This window comes from Penicilliopsis zonata, assembly GCF_001890105.1.
Source record: "Penicilliopsis zonata CBS 506.65 unplaced genomic scaffold ASPZOscaffold_28, whole genome shotgun sequence".
NCBI lineage: Eukaryota > Fungi > Ascomycota > Eurotiomycetes > Eurotiales > Aspergillaceae > Penicilliopsis > Penicilliopsis zonata.
In genome coordinates this window covers 49,073-67,037 of record NW_019208934.1, presented here as the reverse complement: position 1 = coordinate 67,037, position 17,965 = coordinate 49,073, and the positions used below count along the sequence as shown (strand labels likewise).

The 17,965-nt window shown below is 51.6% G+C and overlaps 9 protein-coding genes across 9 annotated transcripts; 7 read left to right on the top strand and 2 right to left on the bottom strand.

Moving 5' to 3' along the window:
• Positions 1-217: 217 nt before the first annotated feature.
• ASPZODRAFT_170120 (hypothetical protein) lies at positions 218-1,619 on the top strand (the record flags this gene model as incomplete). Its single annotated transcript, XM_022726921.1, has 2 exons — positions 218-501; positions 557-1,619. The coding sequence occupies 2 exons, from the start codon at positions 218-220 to the stop codon at positions 1,617-1,619; spliced, it is 1,347 nt and encodes a 448-aa protein (XP_022576957.1).
• Positions 1,620-2,792: 1,173 nt separating this feature from the next.
• Positions 2,793-4,364, top strand: ASPZODRAFT_137257 (hypothetical protein). The gene is made up of 2 exons (XM_022724261.1): positions 2,793-3,245; positions 3,307-4,364. Exons 1-2 carry the CDS (start codon positions 3,090-3,092, stop codon positions 4,267-4,269), a joined length of 1,119 nt encoding a protein of 372 aa, XP_022576956.1. The 5' UTR covers positions 2,793-3,089; the 3' UTR covers positions 4,270-4,364.
• A 596-nt stretch (positions 4,365-4,960) lies between these two features.
• Positions 4,961-5,625, top strand: ASPZODRAFT_20416 (hypothetical protein; the record flags this gene model as incomplete). The annotated part of the gene is made up of 2 exons (XM_022727594.1): positions 4,961-5,111; positions 5,174-5,625. The coding sequence occupies 2 exons, from the start codon at positions 4,961-4,963 to the stop codon at positions 5,623-5,625; spliced, it is 603 nt and encodes a 200-aa protein (XP_022576955.1).
• A 280-nt stretch (positions 5,626-5,905) lies between these two features.
• Positions 5,906-7,703, top strand: ASPZODRAFT_137255 (hypothetical protein). The gene has a single exon (XM_022724260.1). The coding sequence runs from the start codon at positions 6,029-6,031 to the stop codon at positions 7,625-7,627; it is 1,599 nt and encodes a 532-aa protein (XP_022576954.1). The 5' UTR covers positions 5,906-6,028; the 3' UTR covers positions 7,628-7,703.
• Positions 7,704-8,912: 1,209 nt separating this feature from the next.
• On the top strand, positions 8,913-9,995 carry ASPZODRAFT_76834 (hypothetical protein; the record flags this gene model as incomplete). Its single annotated transcript, XM_022730132.1, has 1 exon — positions 8,913-9,995. A coding segment is annotated over one exon (1,083 nt), but the record flags the coding sequence as incomplete, so codon positions are not given.
• Positions 9,996-10,029: 34 nt separating this feature from the next.
• On the top strand, positions 10,030-11,883 carry ASPZODRAFT_76754 (hypothetical protein; the record flags this gene model as incomplete). Its single annotated transcript, XM_022730124.1, has 2 exons — positions 10,030-11,596; positions 11,759-11,883. Coding segments are annotated over 2 exons (1,692 nt in total), but the record flags the coding sequence as incomplete, so codon positions are not given.
• A 202-nt stretch (positions 11,884-12,085) lies between these two features.
• Positions 12,086-13,589, top strand: ASPZODRAFT_76735 (hypothetical protein; the record flags this gene model as incomplete). Its single annotated transcript, XM_022730121.1, has 3 exons — positions 12,086-12,647; positions 12,697-13,305; positions 13,354-13,589. The coding sequence occupies 3 exons, from the start codon at positions 12,086-12,088 to the stop codon at positions 13,587-13,589; spliced, it is 1,407 nt and encodes a 468-aa protein (XP_022576951.1).
• A 61-nt stretch (positions 13,590-13,650) lies between these two features.
• Positions 13,651-15,667, bottom strand: ASPZODRAFT_105113 (hypothetical protein; the record flags this gene model as incomplete). Its single annotated transcript, XM_022720884.1, has 5 exons — positions 15,199-15,667; positions 14,831-15,145; positions 14,616-14,731; positions 14,254-14,551; positions 13,651-14,195 (listed from the first exon to the last, which is right to left on the bottom strand). The coding sequence occupies exons 1-5, from the start codon at positions 15,530-15,532 to the stop codon at positions 13,651-13,653; spliced, it is 1,608 nt and encodes a 535-aa protein (XP_022576950.1). The 5' UTR covers positions 15,533-15,667.
• Positions 15,668-16,126: 459 nt separating this feature from the next.
• On the bottom strand, positions 16,127-17,172 carry ASPZODRAFT_137253 (hypothetical protein). Its single transcript, XM_022724259.1, has one exon. The coding sequence runs from the start codon at positions 17,152-17,154 to the stop codon at positions 16,168-16,170; it is 987 nt and encodes a 328-aa protein (XP_022576949.1). The 5' UTR covers positions 17,155-17,172; the 3' UTR covers positions 16,127-16,167.
• Between the last annotated feature and the right edge of the window lie 793 nt (positions 17,173-17,965).

Sequence of the window (17,965 nt, the reverse complement as noted above, 5' to 3'; positions counted from 1 at the left end):
CACTATAACAGTAGACTTGAGGATAGTCAAGGTCAATAGCCATTGATAAGATTGTTTCAGAAGAATAAGACTATTAAATTGCTAGTTGGAGATGTATTTTCTCCCCAGGTACTTGTTCTCAGGTGACGGCGCACATGGTCCTCACCAAGATAATTAAATAGCAAGATATTCAATTAGAACATCACAGTTATATTGTTTATCTATTATATACCCTAAAATGATTGCGGATTATGTCTGGCTGCTGGTCGCAGATCAAGTGCAGTATCCTCGAGCCTTTTACTCGCTGTGTCTGGTGTCGAAACGGTTCAACGCCATCTTCTCTCCGTATCTCTACCATCACATCACCCTGTACGGCATTCATCTGAAGCATCTGAGATGTATCAGCCAGTCCCCGTACATCTCCTTTACGCGGTCTCTTCAAGTCTGTTGTTTGGACCTTTCTCTCGATGGCCAGTGCTTCTTCGACATGCTGGACCAGATGGGCAATTTACGGACATTACAGTAAGCTTTGCGTTCTGTTCTACAAACCAACAATGTATTGATGTGTGGTATAAAGGCTGAGAGGAGTGGAAATCCCCAAGACAGTCGAGGGAAGACAGATCCTACACCGTCTGCAAAGTCTGCCACCACGTCTGCAATCCCTGAGCATCGAAGCAGACGAGTATTCCTGGAAACCCATCGACGACTTGTCTCTCCCCTGGTTCTTACCGGACACGCTCCGCCTCGGCCATCTGGAACTGACGGCTCTCCCGTTGGGGTTCGTGGAGCGGAATCTCTCCTCGCTGGCGGATCTGCTAAAGACATGGCCCGTCCAGCGTCTGCAGCTAAGCCTGGACCACGAGCCATGGAGAAAGAACTCGCTTCTCTCGGATCTGATCGGCCTGTTCGATGGAGACCAACCCCTTGCACTCCGAGACCTCCATCTCGGCGCCGGATTCCTCCCGTTGAAGCAGGGAGACAATGGAGCGGACCTGGGCCAGTTGACGGATCTGGCGTGTTTGGAGGTTCTGGGCCTGCAGAACGGCGACTGCGCATACGACTCCAGCCTCCATCTGTCCTCTTCTTGCGTGTCCTTGATCCACGCGGCTAGGAGTCTGCATACCCTCCGTCTGTGTCGGTTAAGCGACGAGATGGTCGACTTCATCACCTCGATCAACAAGAAGAACAAGCCCAGCGTCGTGACGAGCCTTGTCGTGCATGGGTTCCAGCAGTCTGCTGCGTGGCGCCGCTGCGGAACACACTGGAAGGGCATCGGGCTGTCTGCTTCTTCGGATCCGCAGCAGGAAGAGGAGATGGAGAAGATCGTGCAGGAGGTGATTGTCAAGTGCGTCCATCTGGAGGAACTGTGCATTGCCATTCCGTCGACGAAGAAAGATCTGCTGTACACCTGTCTTGACGCTCTTCCAAATCTGAGGCGTTTACACCTCCTGCCTGGCAAAGACGATGACCGGGATACCATCGTCCAGGAGGTGTTTGTTCGCAAGAGGAGGTTAGTTGGCAGGGGACATCAACCGCTCTTCTCGCTGGTGTACGGGAATGAGTGTTTTGAGTATCTCTGGGGGGAGCCGTACCAAGTAGTTGATTGTGGGAGATGGACTATTCCTACAGCTTCAGTATAATGGAATTCTTATAGACCTTAAGATCATAAGTAGAAAGCTTAAGCTATTTGTATATTCTATACACTGGGTGTAATTAATCATTATTATTCTAGCTGCTCTACCCGAGTCTTGCCTTGATATACTTATTCTCTACTGACTAGATAGGGTCTAACAACCCAAGACAGCGCAGATCAGAGATGTTTATTGAACGGCCGACGCTGATCACTTCCTGCAGGAACAAGACATCCTCTCCAACAGGTGAGATCTGCAGTCTGGTTCCACCCTTCCTGCATGATCCTGGGACGATGCTTTGCAGATGGAGACCGGCCGTGCTCGCCTTCCCCAGTTTGACTCTATACCACAGGAAGCATACTCAGAGTACAGATACTCAGAGTACAGAATACTACAGAATACTACAGAATACTCCTATTCAGAATAGAATGGCCTGATTGCTCCACCTTCGCCACGTGCTGCCTTCTCTGTTTCCTTCCTGTTTGTCTCTCGGTGTATTCCTGTCCAGTCGCTCTAGAAGCCTGGCTGGCCCACGCAGATACACATGGCAGACGGGGGGGAACCCCGATCCGGCGCAACTCCCGACCCCTTCACACAACGGCTGCAGCTGGTCGCAGCGTGGCGTGCGACTTTAAAGCGACCAGCGTCTTGTCTTCGGATAGTTCGGAGTGGTGGGAGGGGCGAGACAAGCCATCACCTGTCTCCACTAAGTATATAGTAAGCATAGTAAGCATAGTAAGTACATAGTAAATATAGTAATATAGTAATATATAGTAATATAGTAATATATAATAATATAGTAATATATAATAAGTGAAAGTATATAATAAGTGAAAGTATAAAGTACTGCTAGCATAACTAGATTACTATAATAGCGCTTACGATATTATCAGGCAGCTCGCATCCTGACGAATACTCTGTATGTGCGTGCAGGTCCCTTGGATAGTTTCGCGCGATGGATTCGCTTACCCACCCTGAAGTGGATCATCCGAGGCTATTCACTCGCAAGATGAGACTATGATCTAGTGAGTAATGGATTGTTCCCTGCACAAAAGGCACCTCACCTCATACCTGGTCGGGAGGTTGGCCATTGTGTTGAACAAGCATTTAACAGAATAAGGTGGCGACTCTACAGATCCCCCCGGGTCTTTTACGCAACAGATATATTAAAAGGAGGGGGATTCCTTCGCCACCAGAGCTTAGTGCTCGTATAGGCAAGGAGTTGCGTAATCCATATCTTTCTTAACCGATAACTAGCCCAAAGTCTACTTCTTAGTCTTGGTATTATTATTATTCTGATGGATACCCCTGCACTAGGGTCGTATTTCGACCAGGGAATGAATGCACTTGATCCTTCCAGGAATGGGTTGCCCGCCGAGGCAGAAATAAAAAAGAAAAAAGAGAAAGAGAGATGGGATTAAAGTGGTGTGTTTCCAATCCATCCGCGCTTGATTGTTGTTATTCAGATATGCTGCAAACATGACGCTCAGCTACGCAAACCGGGGGGATGTGGTGGTCGTGTCGAACATCATCTTGGCCGTGCTGGCCGTGGTCTCGTCGGGGCTTCGCTTCCAGACGCGCATCTTCTACTCCAAGGCGTTCAGTTGGGATGACGCCTTTCTGGCCGTTTCTGTGGTGAGTCCGAGATGGATGCCTTTTTTTTCCCGTTCTCCGTTCTCCGTTCTCATACTTGCAGGTCGGCACCGCCCTGACGCTCACGTTCAACCTGCTGGCGGTGAAATATGGCTACGGGCAGCACGTCAAGACGCTGCTGGTGACGGGGCCCAACCCGGCGACGGCGCTCAAGTACCAGATCGTGTCGGAGGCGACCAACATGTTCGCGATGATGGCGCTCAAGATGAGCCTGGGCATGAGCTTCGTGCGCCTGCGGCTGACCAAGGCGATCACGGCCAGCATCTACGGCACGATGGCGGTGGCTCTGCTGTGCAATCTGTGCGCTCTGATCGCCATCCTGGGCCAGTGCCGCCCCATGGCGCGGGCGTGGGACCAGGCCGTGGACGGGACGTGCTGGTCCAACAACGTCAAGACGGTGACGTGGTACGTCCAGTCGGCAGGCAACATCCTGTCCGATCTGATCTTCACCGTCGGCCCGCTGGTCTACATCTCGCACGTCCGGGTGTCCAAGTACAACCGGTGGGCGCTGCGGGCCGTCTTCTGCTTCGGCCTGCTGGCCACCGTGTGCGGCATCGTCAAGACCATCGAGCTGCACCAGCTGCTGCTGGGCTCCGACCCGACCTGGGACACGGTCGACCTCACCATCTGGTACACGGCCGAGATGGACGTCGGCATCTTCGCCGCCTCGCTGCCCGCCCTCAAGGCCCGCTTCGAGGCCATGCTCTTCCACTTCTTCCAGATCAAGGCCGGCAGCTCGCAGTACCGCAGCAACCACGTCTCGCACACCGTCACCACCCGCACGGGCGCCCGTGGCGCCGCCGCGGGCATGGGCATGAACATGAACATGTCCGTCGACATGGACATGGACATGGATGTCTTCCAGCACCGCGTCATCACCCATTCGCACCGCACCAGCGACAACGACTGGGCCAGCGATCGCCAGATCCTGCCCAGTCCCCCGCCGGGAGGCATCTCCAAGACCATGGAGATCCGGGTGACGGAGGAGATGAGAGACTCGGACTGACTAGTCTTGTAACTTCTACTATACTTCTTACTTCTTACTATACTACTATACTATACTATACTATACTTACTATACTTCCTTACTTACTATATACTTCTTACCATACTACTATACTATACTATACTATACTATATAACTACTATTAACGATACTACTAACTATACTATACTATACTATATAACTACTACTAACTACTACTAACTACACTACTAATTTTTAACATTAACTATACTATTATACTAACTATAATATAATATACTATAATATAATATACTATAATACGCTGTTTAGAACATCTGTAGATTTTCTTACAATATTGAATATTCTTAGAATTTCTTAGAACCTTGAATTTTCTTGGATTTAATTTTTAGAATTTAATTGCCGCGTAATCAGTGGGCCGCTAAATTAACCCAAAGCTGGGATCATTAGACATGAATTAGTCTCTCGCTAACCCTCGGCTAGACTCGTGGGTTTTATTATTATGGCCAGGGATTCTGCTTGGGCCCCGGCACTATCAGAAGTCCTCCGCCTCCTGGATCCTCCGTCCACGTCTTCCAACGGTCATGACGACTCCTGTTCTACCGTACATTTAAATACTTCAGTCTTCCAGTCTTCCATCACCCATTCTTAGTCTTGTCTTTATCTGTCACTTCTGTTCTACACTCTGCACTTCTGCACTTTCCTGTTCGCCATGTACAAGTCTGTCGCTCTCTCGCTTCTCTGGGCTGCCGCCGCCCTCGCCCAGACGCCCCCCCAGACCTGGCCCGTCACCGAGACCAACCTGGGCGCCATCTACGACGAGAACATCACCGTCACCCCTGGCCTCTGGATCGACCCTAATGGTATTCTATTCATCATTCCTATTCATTCATCATCATTCATCATTCCTTATTGACAATGGTAGATGTCGGCGACGAGCCCGTCCTCTACCCCACCAACGACGACGCCTACGAGGGCAAGTACATGGTCTTCCTCATCGACTGGATGATCCCCGACGACGATGTCACCACCTCCAACCTGTACCGCACCCTCGTCCCCGGCCTGGCCGTCAACACCACCACCCGCCTGCACTGGTGGGCGGGCAACCTCACCCTCGACTGCGACTCGGGCGTGTTTGTCAACGAGTCGGCCGCCATCGCCACCTACTCCTCCCCCCGTCCCCGCGACTCGACCAACCACACCTACGCCCTGTACCTGTTCGACCAGCCCGCCGACTACGTCCTGCCCGAGGAGGCCGCCGAGGGCCTGTACACCTCCCAGACCACCGACGACCGCTACAACTTCTCCATGGTCCCGGTCTTTGAGGCCGTCGGTTCTCCCGTCGCTGCCACCTACTTCCTCTCCAACGATGCCTAGGTATCGCCGCTCGCTATTCCAGCTTCTGTCATTCTTTGTATAGTACTAGACTGTATATAAGTGCATACTATAATAACAGTATACATAATCTATATTATCATAAATTATAATCTATATACTATCATATCATACATCATCTATACTCACAGGCTTATGCTAATCTGCTCAAATCTGCTCAACCTCTAATCTGCTAATCTGCTCAGCGATCTTGGCATCACTTGGCACTTGGAATATATAATGTACAATATCCAAAATATGAATCTCCAACATGCACATCCAAAACTTCTCCGACTCCTCCGATCTGGTCTACCACTGGGGGTACTTCCCCCGGCAGGTCCCCTGCACCAAGGATGCCGGCACATGCGCCTACCTGGACGCCGTCTATCATGACCATGACCTCAGCATGCTGTACAGCTTCGTTCTGTGGGCGGTGGTGGGCGGGGGCTGCCTGCTCTGGGGCGTCGTCCGTCTCAACCGCTCCTGGCATGATCAAGCCCGACCTCGCCGTCTGCAATCCGCTCTCCGTGCACTGTGTCGCCGTCTCCTTCTCCCCGACGTGGCCTGCTGGCCCTTCCGGCATACCACTCGCCAGCAGCTGCTCGTCGGCGTCGGCCTGGCCGGCTACCTGCTCGTCTTCACCTTTGTCGGCATCACGTACCAGACGTGGATCACCCCCGTCAGCGGCTCGCCGGGCGTCTACAACACGCGCTCGGGGCTGGGGCCGTGGTCCGACAGACTGGGCGTGCTCGCCTTTGCCCTCACGCCGCTCTCCATCCTGCTGGCCAGCCGGGAGTCGCTGCTCTCGCTGCTCACGGGCCTGCCGCACTCGCATTTTCTCTTCCTGCACCGCTGGCTCGGGTACCTCATCTATCTCCAGTCCGCGCTGCACACCCTCGGCTGGACCGTCGTCGAGGGTAAACTGTACCAGCCTCAACCCACCCAGTGGCGCGAGTTTATTCGCGAAAAGTACATCGTCTGGGGCGTGGTCGCCATGAGCTTCTGCTCGCTGATGATCGTCCACAGCACCGCCTGCGCGATTCGATGGACCGGGTACGAGCTGTTTCGCAAGCTGCATTACCTCGTCGCCATGCTCTATCTGGGCGCCTGTTGGGCCCATTGGACCCGTCTCTCCTGCTGGATGATCTCTTCCCTGATCCTCTGGCTGCTTGATCGTGCTGCTCGTCTGCTGCGGACCTTTTATCTTCACAGGATGAACATTCCCCACGCCACAATACAGCTGTTTTCCACCTCCGACGACGACGTGGTCGTCCGGCTGGACTTTCGGCATTTTCACCACCCATGGAAGGTCGGCCAGCATTTCTACCTCTCCTTCCCCGAACTGAGTCGATGGCAGGCCCATCCTTTCACCCCTTGTACTTTCAACGCCACTCCCTGCGACGCCCTCAAGGCACACCAGCAGCACACATATCTCATTCGCGTGCACAAGGGAGTGACTCGCCGTCTCGCCCAAGCTGCGCTGGTCCGTCCCTCAACCTCCGTGCTGCTCTCAGGGCCGTACGGCCAACCCGTACTAGACGCAGACGATGCAGACACAAACATTCTTTGCATCGCCGGGGGAACGGGCATCTCCTCTGTCCTTCCTGCCCTCCTGCTCGCAGCAAGCAATACCGCCGCTAGAGACAGATCACTCCGTTTGGTCTGGGTGGTACGCCGCCAGACAGATCTCCAATGGCTGCAGCCAGAACTCGCCCTGCTGCGACAGCTGGAGTTGAGTATCCGCATCTACGTGACGCGGGAGACCACAGACAGCACCGAATCAACTGAAAAGACAAGCCCGGTGGAGAACATCGCCGGCCATCCTGACCTTCACGGTGAAGTGACCGACTTCCTCTCCCAGGTCGTCCGGGGCCGAACCCGCGTCCTGGCCAGCGGGCCGCCAGGCATGATTTCCGCGCTGCGACAGAGTGTGGCCTCACAGAACATGCCGGGCAAGGTCTTTAGAGGCGACGAGAGGCCAGACGTCCAGCTTATAGAGAGTTAGACAGTTCCATCCATCTCTTTCTCTTCCCTCTCCTACCAGATGGTCTTCTCTATCGCTGGGCGTAAGACTGAGCCACCGATCGAGGCAGTTATGCCATACTGCTGCACGTGGTTGCGGCCTCGGGCAGTATTTCTTTGCAATATATTCCATGAGTATTAAGAATAGAATAGTATAAGTTGAATCTATAGATAGTTTATATTACTATTAGACAGAAATAAGAATAATCTATTAACCTGTCTCTTCATATTAGGCAGTGAAATCTGATTGTATTCATGCATAGGTCTAAGGTAATACCTATAAAATATAATTAAGATAATCACTTATTTTCAGTAAAGGTAGCGCACCTCCTGATATACTAGACTAGAAACACACATCGAAGGAGGTAGAATGCTTTTATACATTCAAGTGGCCTGCGCCAGTAGACAGATAGTTTGGAGACTGTTAGTGTAAAGTTCTTCTGTCTAGGATTCGTTGTACCTCTATATTCCTGCTATTGATATACTCCTCTTGGTCCCGCTGTCGCCCATAAGACTATAATAGAGGATTCATGAGGATGTAGTACAGAACGCCATCTCAAGGGAGACATTTGGGCAGCAAATATACTAGTGGAGTAAGAGTACCCAGTCCTCCTGAGTAGATACTGACCGGGTAACAAGTAATCCTTGCGTACTGAAGGTATAACCACCCCTAGATCCTGCTAATTGGCAGGTCATTTGGCCGAGGATTCATCGAGACGGTGTCCTCGTGGAGAGGAAAGATCAACTTGAACAACGGAGGTCTATTTCTTCCACCTTCTCTTCTCTCTCTTCCTCTTTCTTTGCCTCAAAGACATGGAAGTACCGGCATAGATCGTTGCTCTTTCTGCAAGAGTCAGGCAGACGTGTTATGTGTTCTTTTCTTCACTCCTTCACCATTACATCTTGATCTTCACCTTATCCTCCTTCTCTCTATACTGAAGCCTTCTACTCTATGTCTATACTATCTCTAGGATTCATCCAAGATAGTATCCTGCTGGCTATTTTTTATAAATTCAACTTAACGCTGGAGTAGACTCAGAATATCCCAAGTAAATGACATCAACTCATTGTCAATACATCGATTATGTCCATCTCAAGTGGCCCCTGGAGAGCAAAGAGGTCGACCATATCGTTTCCATCCTTGAGCGAGAGAGAGACACGCTTTCGGCTGCCCTGACCATCGACAACTCGTACAATATGTATGCTGCTTTGTTTCTTCTTCTCTTTCTTATTCTTCCACGGCTAATATATTCTCAGTGCCCACGTCCGTCCTCTCCAAGCTGCCTACGGTCGATGCGGCTGCCTTTGACTCCCACGCCGATGAATATACTGCAGACCCTGCCATTGTCAATAAGAATCTCCGGGAGCAGTTCACCCAGCTCATTTTGAAGCCTTTGGAGGCCGTGGACTCTGGGGGGTATCAGAAAACCATTGTTCTCGTCCTGGATGCTCTCGACGAGTGCGACAATGACAACGAGATCAAGCTCATCATCCACTTGATCTCACTAGCAAAATCATTGACTTCGGTGAGACTGCGTGCCTTTGTGACCAGTCGCCCTGAAGTCCCTGTTCGGCTTGGGTTCCACGCCATTCAGGGCAAGTATGAACATCTGATCTTGGAAGAGATTCCGGCTCCTGTTATCGAACAAGACATTCAGGTGTTTCTGCAGGACGAGCTTGCCAACATCAAGGAAGAGCACAACAGTCAAGCTCGGATAGAGGATCGCCTGCCCCAGGATTGGCCAGGTATCAGGATCACCCGCGACTTGGTCCAGATGGCGGTTCCTCTCTTCATCTTCGCTGCCACCGTGTGTCGGTTCATCGCGGACCCGGTCTGGTCGGACCCATCAGGCCAGCTGGAGAAGATCCTGGAATGTCGAGAGATGGGCAGGCTTGAGGCCACCTACAATCCGATCCTCGCCCAGCTCAGGGCCAGCTCCAACGCGGATCAAACGGCGCTCGTGGCCGAGTTTCGGACGATTGTCGGCTCCATCGTGCTATTGGCAGAGCCTCTCTCGGCGACATCTTTGTCTCTCATCCTGGATATCCCAAGAAGCATTCGATGCCAAAAGGACTCATGCCCAGCTGGCAAGACGCTGTCTCAGGGCCATGCGTGTCTGTATTGGGTCTATCATGTCGAGCAGAGTGGTGAGCATCTTATCGATGGGCACGAGGTTGATATCTTTCTCAAAACCCACTTTCTTCACTGGCTGGAAGCATTGAGTCTTCTTGGAAGGATGACTGAAAGTATGCGCATGATCAATACTCTCCAAGGGCTACTCGTAAAGATCATTGTTCTAACTGTTTCGCCAGACCAGCACCCCCTCCCATCTCTCAGCCTTCTTATATGATGCGACTCGGTTTCTCTATTTCTTTCGCACCGCCATTGATTCCTCCCCCCTACAGATATATTCCTCGGCTCTGGTCTTCGCGCCCAGGAATAGTCTTATCCGAAAGATGTTCGACAAATGTATTCCAGGATGGATCTCACGACCGCCAGAGGTGGGCCTGGACTGGGGAGATTGTCTACGAACATTAGACGGACATGAAGACTATTTGGATGATATTACTTTCTCTCCAGACGGAAAGACCATGGCTTCGGCATCACACGATGGCACGATTCGCGTTTGGGACACCGTAACCGACGAAAAAACGCTCACTCTCCGTGGCCACATCGGTGCAGTCTTTGCGGTAACATATTCACCGAATGGCAAGACACTTGCTTCAGCGTCCTCAGACCACACAGTCCGCCTATGGGATACAGCCACGGGCGAGGAAGTCTCGAGACTAGAAGGCCATGGCGGGAGTGTAAACAGTGTCGCCTACGCACCCGATGGGAAACAGATAATATCAGGCTCCGACGATGGTACCGTTCGAGTGTGGGACGCTCACACAGGCAAGGTGGTGAAGACCCTCGAGGTCCATGAGAAAACAGTCAGTTCGGTGACCTTCTCCCCGGATGGTCAGACAATCGCCTCGGCCGCTCTAGACCGTACCATTCAACTCTGGGGCGCGTCGACCTACCAGAGAATCAAAGTGATCAAATGCGGCACCCCGACGCGCCTGGTCTATTCACCCGATGGCAAGACGCTGGCCTCGGTTGAGATGAGCAAGGGAGTGCGCCTTTGGGATCCGGTAACTGGCGAGGAGAAAAAGGAGACGAGAACCGGGTGCTACATTCGTGCTGTAGCCTATTCGCCTGACGGCCAACTGTTGGCATCCATCGATGGTGATAACGCAATCCGCCTGAGGAACTCAACGACCTACGTCGAGGAGCGCAAGCTGGACCACAGCTCAGCCAGCAATAGGATTGCGTTTTCCCCAGACGGCAGAATAGTGGCGATCGGGGTCCATCCATACGCCATTCAGCTCTGGGACGTGACAAGACCCATATCAGACCAGCAAGACGAGGAAGACAGTTGCCTCTGGAATCCAGCCACCCAAAAAGTCAAGAAAAAGGGGCCGGTTACGCGTTCTCCTCTTGAGACTGCCGTCTTCTCGCCAACCGGCAGCCGCGCCCTCTCGGGTGAATATGAGAAGATTCATCTATGGGATCCGGCGACGGGCGAGCAGCTGCAAACGCTGCAGGTTCCTGGCTTTCTAGGTGGAAGAATTGCCCTTTCGCCTGATGGGAATACATTGGCTCTGGCTAGACCTTTTCTAGATCTCTGGGACATGGCAGCCGGTGAGCAGATAACACGCCTGGATCACTATGGGGGTTACTCTTACGGTGCCATTGCTTTCTCTACTAATGGTCAGATGGTGGCATGCCGTATACATGACCACCAATGTTCGATATGGAGTGTGCCGACGAGGGAACATATCTTCAATCTTACAAATCTTCCCAGGATATGCAACCGGCTGGAAGTCTCATATGATGGTACGACATTCACTTGTGTTGAGAACTCGAATACATGGGCCTGGAAATTCGTGAAGAGAAGGGAGCTACCTGGTTCCACTTGGGAACGAACCCCTGAGACTGCCATATTTGCTACAAACAAGTCTCCTGTTCTATCCGGAAGAAACCAGGAAACGGCCTCCTTCGCGGCTTATGAGATGAAGGTGATAGATCTGTCAGTCAGCTCGCTTGATGGTTGGGTGGTCCGAGGTGGAGTTAAGATTCTCTGGATCCCTCTCAACTACAGACCAAACTGCATGGATGCCTGTAATGGCCTCTGTATAATGGGATACGAAAGGGGCGAAGTGAAGTTCCTCGGATTTAATTGGGGTTTATTATGAAATGGCTAGTATTGTACATCTTAGGATGATTGATGGTATATTGATCCTTAGATAATGATTACCATTGGGTAGAGATATCAAGATTACTGTACCCTGTATTAATAATCTTATCTGATGACTCTAGGCAACTCTCTTAAATAGCAGATCCTGATCTCTTACTTTTCCTTCTATCCTTCTCCCTCTTAGCACTCAGTCACTCAACATGGCACAATCCGATGATAATATTCAACTAGAAGGAGCCTCTACTTCCAAGCCTACTACGGCTATTGACCACCCCCCTGCCAACTTCCTCCAGCCCTTTGACCCGGAGAATCCGCTCGACTGGCCGCTGAGCCGCAAATGGCTGGTGACGGACATTATCTCGGCCACGGGCTTGAATCGGATCATGGTCTCGACGATCCTGGCGCCTGCCCTGCCGGCGATCGCCAAGGAGATGGCCATGTCGTCTACGGAGGAGATGATGGCGCTCTCTATCTACCTCCTCGCGACTGCCTTCGGACCCTTGGTGATTGGGCCCCTTTCAGAAGTCTACGGCCGGCAGCTCATCCTGCATGCCTCCAGTGTCTGGTTCCTGGTGTGGAACATCGTATGCGGCTGTGCAGAGACCAAGGGAACCCTGTTGGCTGCCCGCTTCCTGGCTGGATTTGGCGCCAGTGCGGTCTATTCGCTGGCTGGGGGCGTCCTGAATGATATCTGGCGACCGGAACAACGAGGGAAGTCTTTGGGGGTGTATCTACTCATTCCATTGTTAGGAGCGGCTATAGGTAAAGACCTTTTCTTCCTACTCTATGACTTTGCTTATACTCTCTATAGGCCCCATTCTTGGAGGCGTTATAGTCGCCAATACCACTTGGCGATGGATCTTCTGGTCGACCTCGATCTTCCAGGCATTGATGATGGGTGTCTCGGTGTTCAGCTTCCAGGAGACGTACGCACCGGAGATTCTACGCCGGCGAGCACGACGATTGAATATCCCCCTGGAGAAGAGGTCCATGATGAATTTCACCAAAGCCCTCACTCGCCCCGTCCGCTTCCTCCTGTTCCACCCGATCATCCAAGTCTCGGTCTTGCTGTCCGCCTTTGACTATGGCATCCTCTACATCACCCTCTCCACCTTCTCTAGCCTGTGGACGTCGGTGTACCACCAGTCCGTCCAGATCAGTGGATTGCACTATATTGCTTGCTCTCTGGGAGAAGTGATCGGATCTCAGGTCGGCGGCTTCCTGATGGACCGTCTGTATATGAGGCCTCGTCGCCATACCCGCCCTGAAGCCAGACTGCCGCTCGAGGGGTTTTCAATGGCCATCGCTGCTCTCGGTCTGGTATTCTATGGCTGGGCTGCTCACTATAAACTCTACTGGGTGGTCGTCGATGTCGCCGTCACCATCATGATGGTCGGCTTGCAGATGTTTGGGATGCCAGGTAATACACCCACTACAAGCTCGGTTTTACATGAATACTAATCGGTAGTGTCTGGGTATATTATCGATTCATACGGCGAGCATACCAGCAGCGCAATGGCGTCTCTTCAGTTCGGCAGGAGTCTGTCGGCCTTTCTACTGCCTCTATTCGCACCGAAGATGTATCAAGTCTTGGGGTATGGATGGGCAAACAGTGTGCTTGCATCTGCCGGTCTTCTCATGCTTGGTCTTGTATGGGTTCTTTGGAGATATGGACCGCAGTGGAGAGAGAAGCTGGTGGTATAATGACAGTGTATAAGATGGGATTATTCCTCACAATAGGTCTAAACACTCAATTATATCGCGATCACCCATAGATACGGAAGGGAATGGAGGAATTGAAACAACCACCCTGCAGCCAGTCACCCGTGATGTTCTTCACAGTGGTGCCATTGCCAAACTCCAGGATCAGCCCGCCCTCGGCAGCCGAGCCATTGTAGGGGACCCAACCAGCAGATGGCAGAGAAGAGGGATCCTTGAGGAAGTCAAGCATGTAGTCCTGCATGGTCCGGGAGGTCTTGACTTCCAGCCCCGGGACGTCCCCGACCTGTTCGCGGTACGTGCCGAAGATCATGAGCAGGTCGGTCCAGTGGTACGCGCCGAGATAGTATTCCGGGCTGATGTTGGAGAAGTTGCCGGCCCACAGATAACGGTAGGTCTCGAGACCCAGCGACAGACGCAGGGCCGAGTCATCCATCGCGGTGCAGATCCATTCGCCTTCTTCTTCGGCGGTTGTGGCCTCATCGTTGGTTGAGATCTCGCGGGCGACATCGGAGCGGATGGCAGGGCCACGAGCCACCTTGCCAGCCAGATAGCGCTCGGTCTCATTGGAAAAGATGTACCTCTCGTCAGCTAGGATAGTAGATTAGTATGATAAAGTCTCTTTAACAGGTAATAAAGGAAGACGTACGGATATAATCAGCAAAGGAGATAGAAGGTGAGCCCGAGTAGCGATTGATATATTCCTCAATCTGGACCCAGGAGACTTGACGCATGCACTCAAGCTCAGCCTCTGCGTCGTCGCCATAGTTGCATCCAAGGGCCTTGGCGACAATATCGAAATCCTCATACACGTCGTCTGTGGCAGACAGATTGAGGGTCACTGACGGCGGTTGCGAGATGACGCCGAACTTGGCTGCCAGCGGATCATCAGGGAAGGCGAGGGTATACAGATGCGTCAACGCAGCGCCTTGCGACTGGCCCCAGAGCTGTGAATGTCCTTAGATATGATCGAGAGAGAGAGGAGGGAGAGAGAGAGAGAGTGATTGTTACCATAATGTTCTCGCCATCACCACCAAATGCCTCAATATTCTCATACACCCACTCAACAGCTGCTCGAACGTCCAGCAGGGAGAGGGAGGTTTCATCAAGGGCCCTTGATTTAGGGTCTATATCAGTTAGTGGAAAGAATATGGTAGGTTAGGTTAGGGCTAGGGATATTGCAGTAGTAGGTTAGGTTTCTAGTGCAGGAAATGTATATCACGTACTGCCAAAAATGTTGACCCGGTAGTTGATAGTAACGACGATATGCTCCTGCGAGCGCGAGACCCAAGGCGAAGGAAGCTGGGAAGGAGTCCAGATGCCTCCCTGAGTGCCACCACCGCCCGTCACGAAGAGAGCGACAGGCAGCTTGGAGTGCCGGTCGGCGTCGGCCGGCGTCCACACGGCCAGGGACAGACAGTCCTCGTCCGACGACCAGGCCACGGCGCCCTCAACCTGCGACTCTCCCAGGTTGAGCAGCGCGTCCGAGGGCGCCCATTCGGTCCAGATCGTGCCTGTCGAGACGACGTATTGCGGACACGCTGAGGAACCGGTTAGACTGGCAGTACGCAAAAGGATGTGAAAACAAACGTACCTGGGCCGTATCGCGAAGAATCGATCCTCTTGTTCGAGGGCAGAGGCTTCTGCGGCGGCATCCAGCGCAGGTCTCCAATGGGCGGCTGCGCAAAGGGGATGCGGAGGAACTGGCGCACGTCGGGATACGAATCGTTGAGCATGCCCACAAAGGTGCCCGACGGCGTCTCCACGGTCAGGTTCTCCCAGGTGGAGATGCTCCGCGCCGGTTCGAACGTCAGGTTGGCATAGTAGGCCGGATGGTCGGTGGCATTGTCTGCATTGGAGGGCAACGTCCCCCACTGGGCGCTGGCGATGCCGCTCAGGGCCAGCAGCAGCACAGCCTGGAGAGCCATTGTTAGGAGAAGCTGATTCTTGACCTGGTTCCTGCCGGTGGATCGTGCGATGCCATCAACTATAAGCGTTTTTCTTTTCCGCCATCGGAGGCAAAGAAAAGTCCGACTGTTCGTCACTCTTGAGGACGGAACAGCTTCATTCCTGCTTCTCCGATGATTGTCCGTTGCGATGGGCCCATGACGCTGCTGATTAGCCGAATCCCTTCAGCTGTGGGGGTTTAGTGGTTCGCCTACAGGTTTTCCCCGCACGACGTGGTATATGGAAATTATAAAGACAATAGGATATAAGGATATAGCTGTTTATAGTCTAGCATAAACATAAACATCATTAGCTTATAATAGAAATGGAGCTGTTTTAACTCAGCATCTCTATAAAACTCACACTGCTTAAGATTCCTAGTTAAGTAGTAAATACTACCTCCTGAATATACAGTGTCTCAACCTGAGAGGTATCAATCCTTTCTTATTAATACTATAGACACATGATTATATACTGTGCCACTTAATGTACAATCTACCCATATCTGCCCCTAGACCTGAAGTGATACATGGACAAATGCAACTTGCAGAAGTATGATTATAATATAGTTATTAGCTAGGTTCAAAGCAAAGATCTCCCATACTTATTAGTTTATTTAGAATAATAACGTCGACGGCTCACAAGCGTAGACAGTTGCCGTCTCTGACACGTAGAGGGTAGATGTGACTGTATAGATATGCTCGGAGGCGACAGGGGTCGTGAGACTGCTCGAAGTGGAAGGGGTAGATGAACCGGGAGAGGGAGATGGCCTTGAAATAGACGATGCAGTAGCCAAAATTGAACTTGTGCTAGGAGGTGCCGGTGAGGAAGATTGGAGGATGGATGAGGGAGCGGATTTTGAAGAAATGGATGGAGTAGATGAAGGAATGGATGAGATAGATGAAGGAATAGATGCAATAGACAAAGTGAATGAAGTAGATGGAATAGAAGAAGCAGGCGAGGAAGTCGACACCGCCACAGTAGAAGTCATGGTAACTGTTGTGCAGCTCTCAACTGGTGGCCCGAGGAACTTGGCATTATCGAACCTGATGGTCGGCTTATAAGTCACGCCATAGGTGCAGTATGAGTACATATAGAAAGTGTGTTCCGTGCTGGTTGCAGTAAACGTGCCGGAGAGCGTGTTCCAGGCAGTATTAACAGGGGTAAATGCGAAGACGGCGTTGGCGACGACTGTGCCTGAGATCGAGTCCATGATGATCTCAAAACTGCATTCCATCCGGGAGGATACTGTTGCCAGCTTGCTAACCGCGTAGTCGTATGCAGCGGTGTAGGTGTACCCGATTTCCAGCCCGGTCATCTGTTGAGTAAAGACCTCGGAGTTGGTAGTTGTACTTGCACCTCCGGCTTCCAGTACGTAGTCTCCATTGTCAGTGGTGTCGCTGACCACCACCCCGGTGCCGGCGTAGGTCGTCCAGGGACTGAGCTCTCCAGTCTCAAAGGAGGGGTTCTGGAGGGCATTGTTTTCGATTGACTCGCAGGAGACACTAGTGCTGGTTACTATCTCAGCAGCAGCAGTGGTAAGGAGTGAGATGGGCTGTAGGGCCAGCAGCCAGAGCGAAAGGAGCGGATGGCAGACTCGCATTCTGGTGTGGGTAAAAGAAAGGAAACAAGAGAGAGAGAGAGAGAGAGAGACCAAGGGAAGGAACCTCCTTTTATTTTTGTTGTTTTGCTTCTTTTTTCTGGCTGGCAATTCTTTCCGTTTGCCATCATCTCGCTTTAAATTGCTTGTGGAAAGTATCATAAATACCACTAATCTTGTATTGAGATCGTCTTGCCACATTTTCAGCTGTGTCTAGTTACTCTGTAGCTGAGTGGGCAGCTATTTAAGCCACCATACTAGCAACCTAGCCTATCTACTCGCTATTTTACAAAGCTTAGCCCATATTGGCATATAGTAAGGGTTTGCCGGGGCATGCGAAGACCCTATAAATAGATCTATGCTGGTCCCCGCTGAGAGCTTCTAGGTAGAGGTCTCACAGTTAGCTAAGCTAGACAGGCGATCTTCATTACTGTCTGTGACAAATTACTAGTCAGATCCCAGCAAAAGACAAGCCACCGCATCTCTACCCTGATGAGGCGCTTTTAATCTCTACTCCGTGGTCATTCCAGTAGTGGTGTTAGCCGCATCGGGCATACCTTGCCGAGGTGTTTTTTAATTAGAGTATTTATATCCTGGTCTTCTGTCAGGTACTGCCGATATGGTATTAACAAAGCCATGGATGGAGAGTTTAATGGAAGGTGAACTACAAGGAGTAAACGAGATGGAAAGAGGCAAGGTATGTTCTTACTTCTTAGAATAATTAAAAATACATACTTTCTTTCACCAAGTCTCTATCTATTGAGCTATTAGGTCGCATGCATCCATACTTAGACTCATCCCAATCGGATCCCCC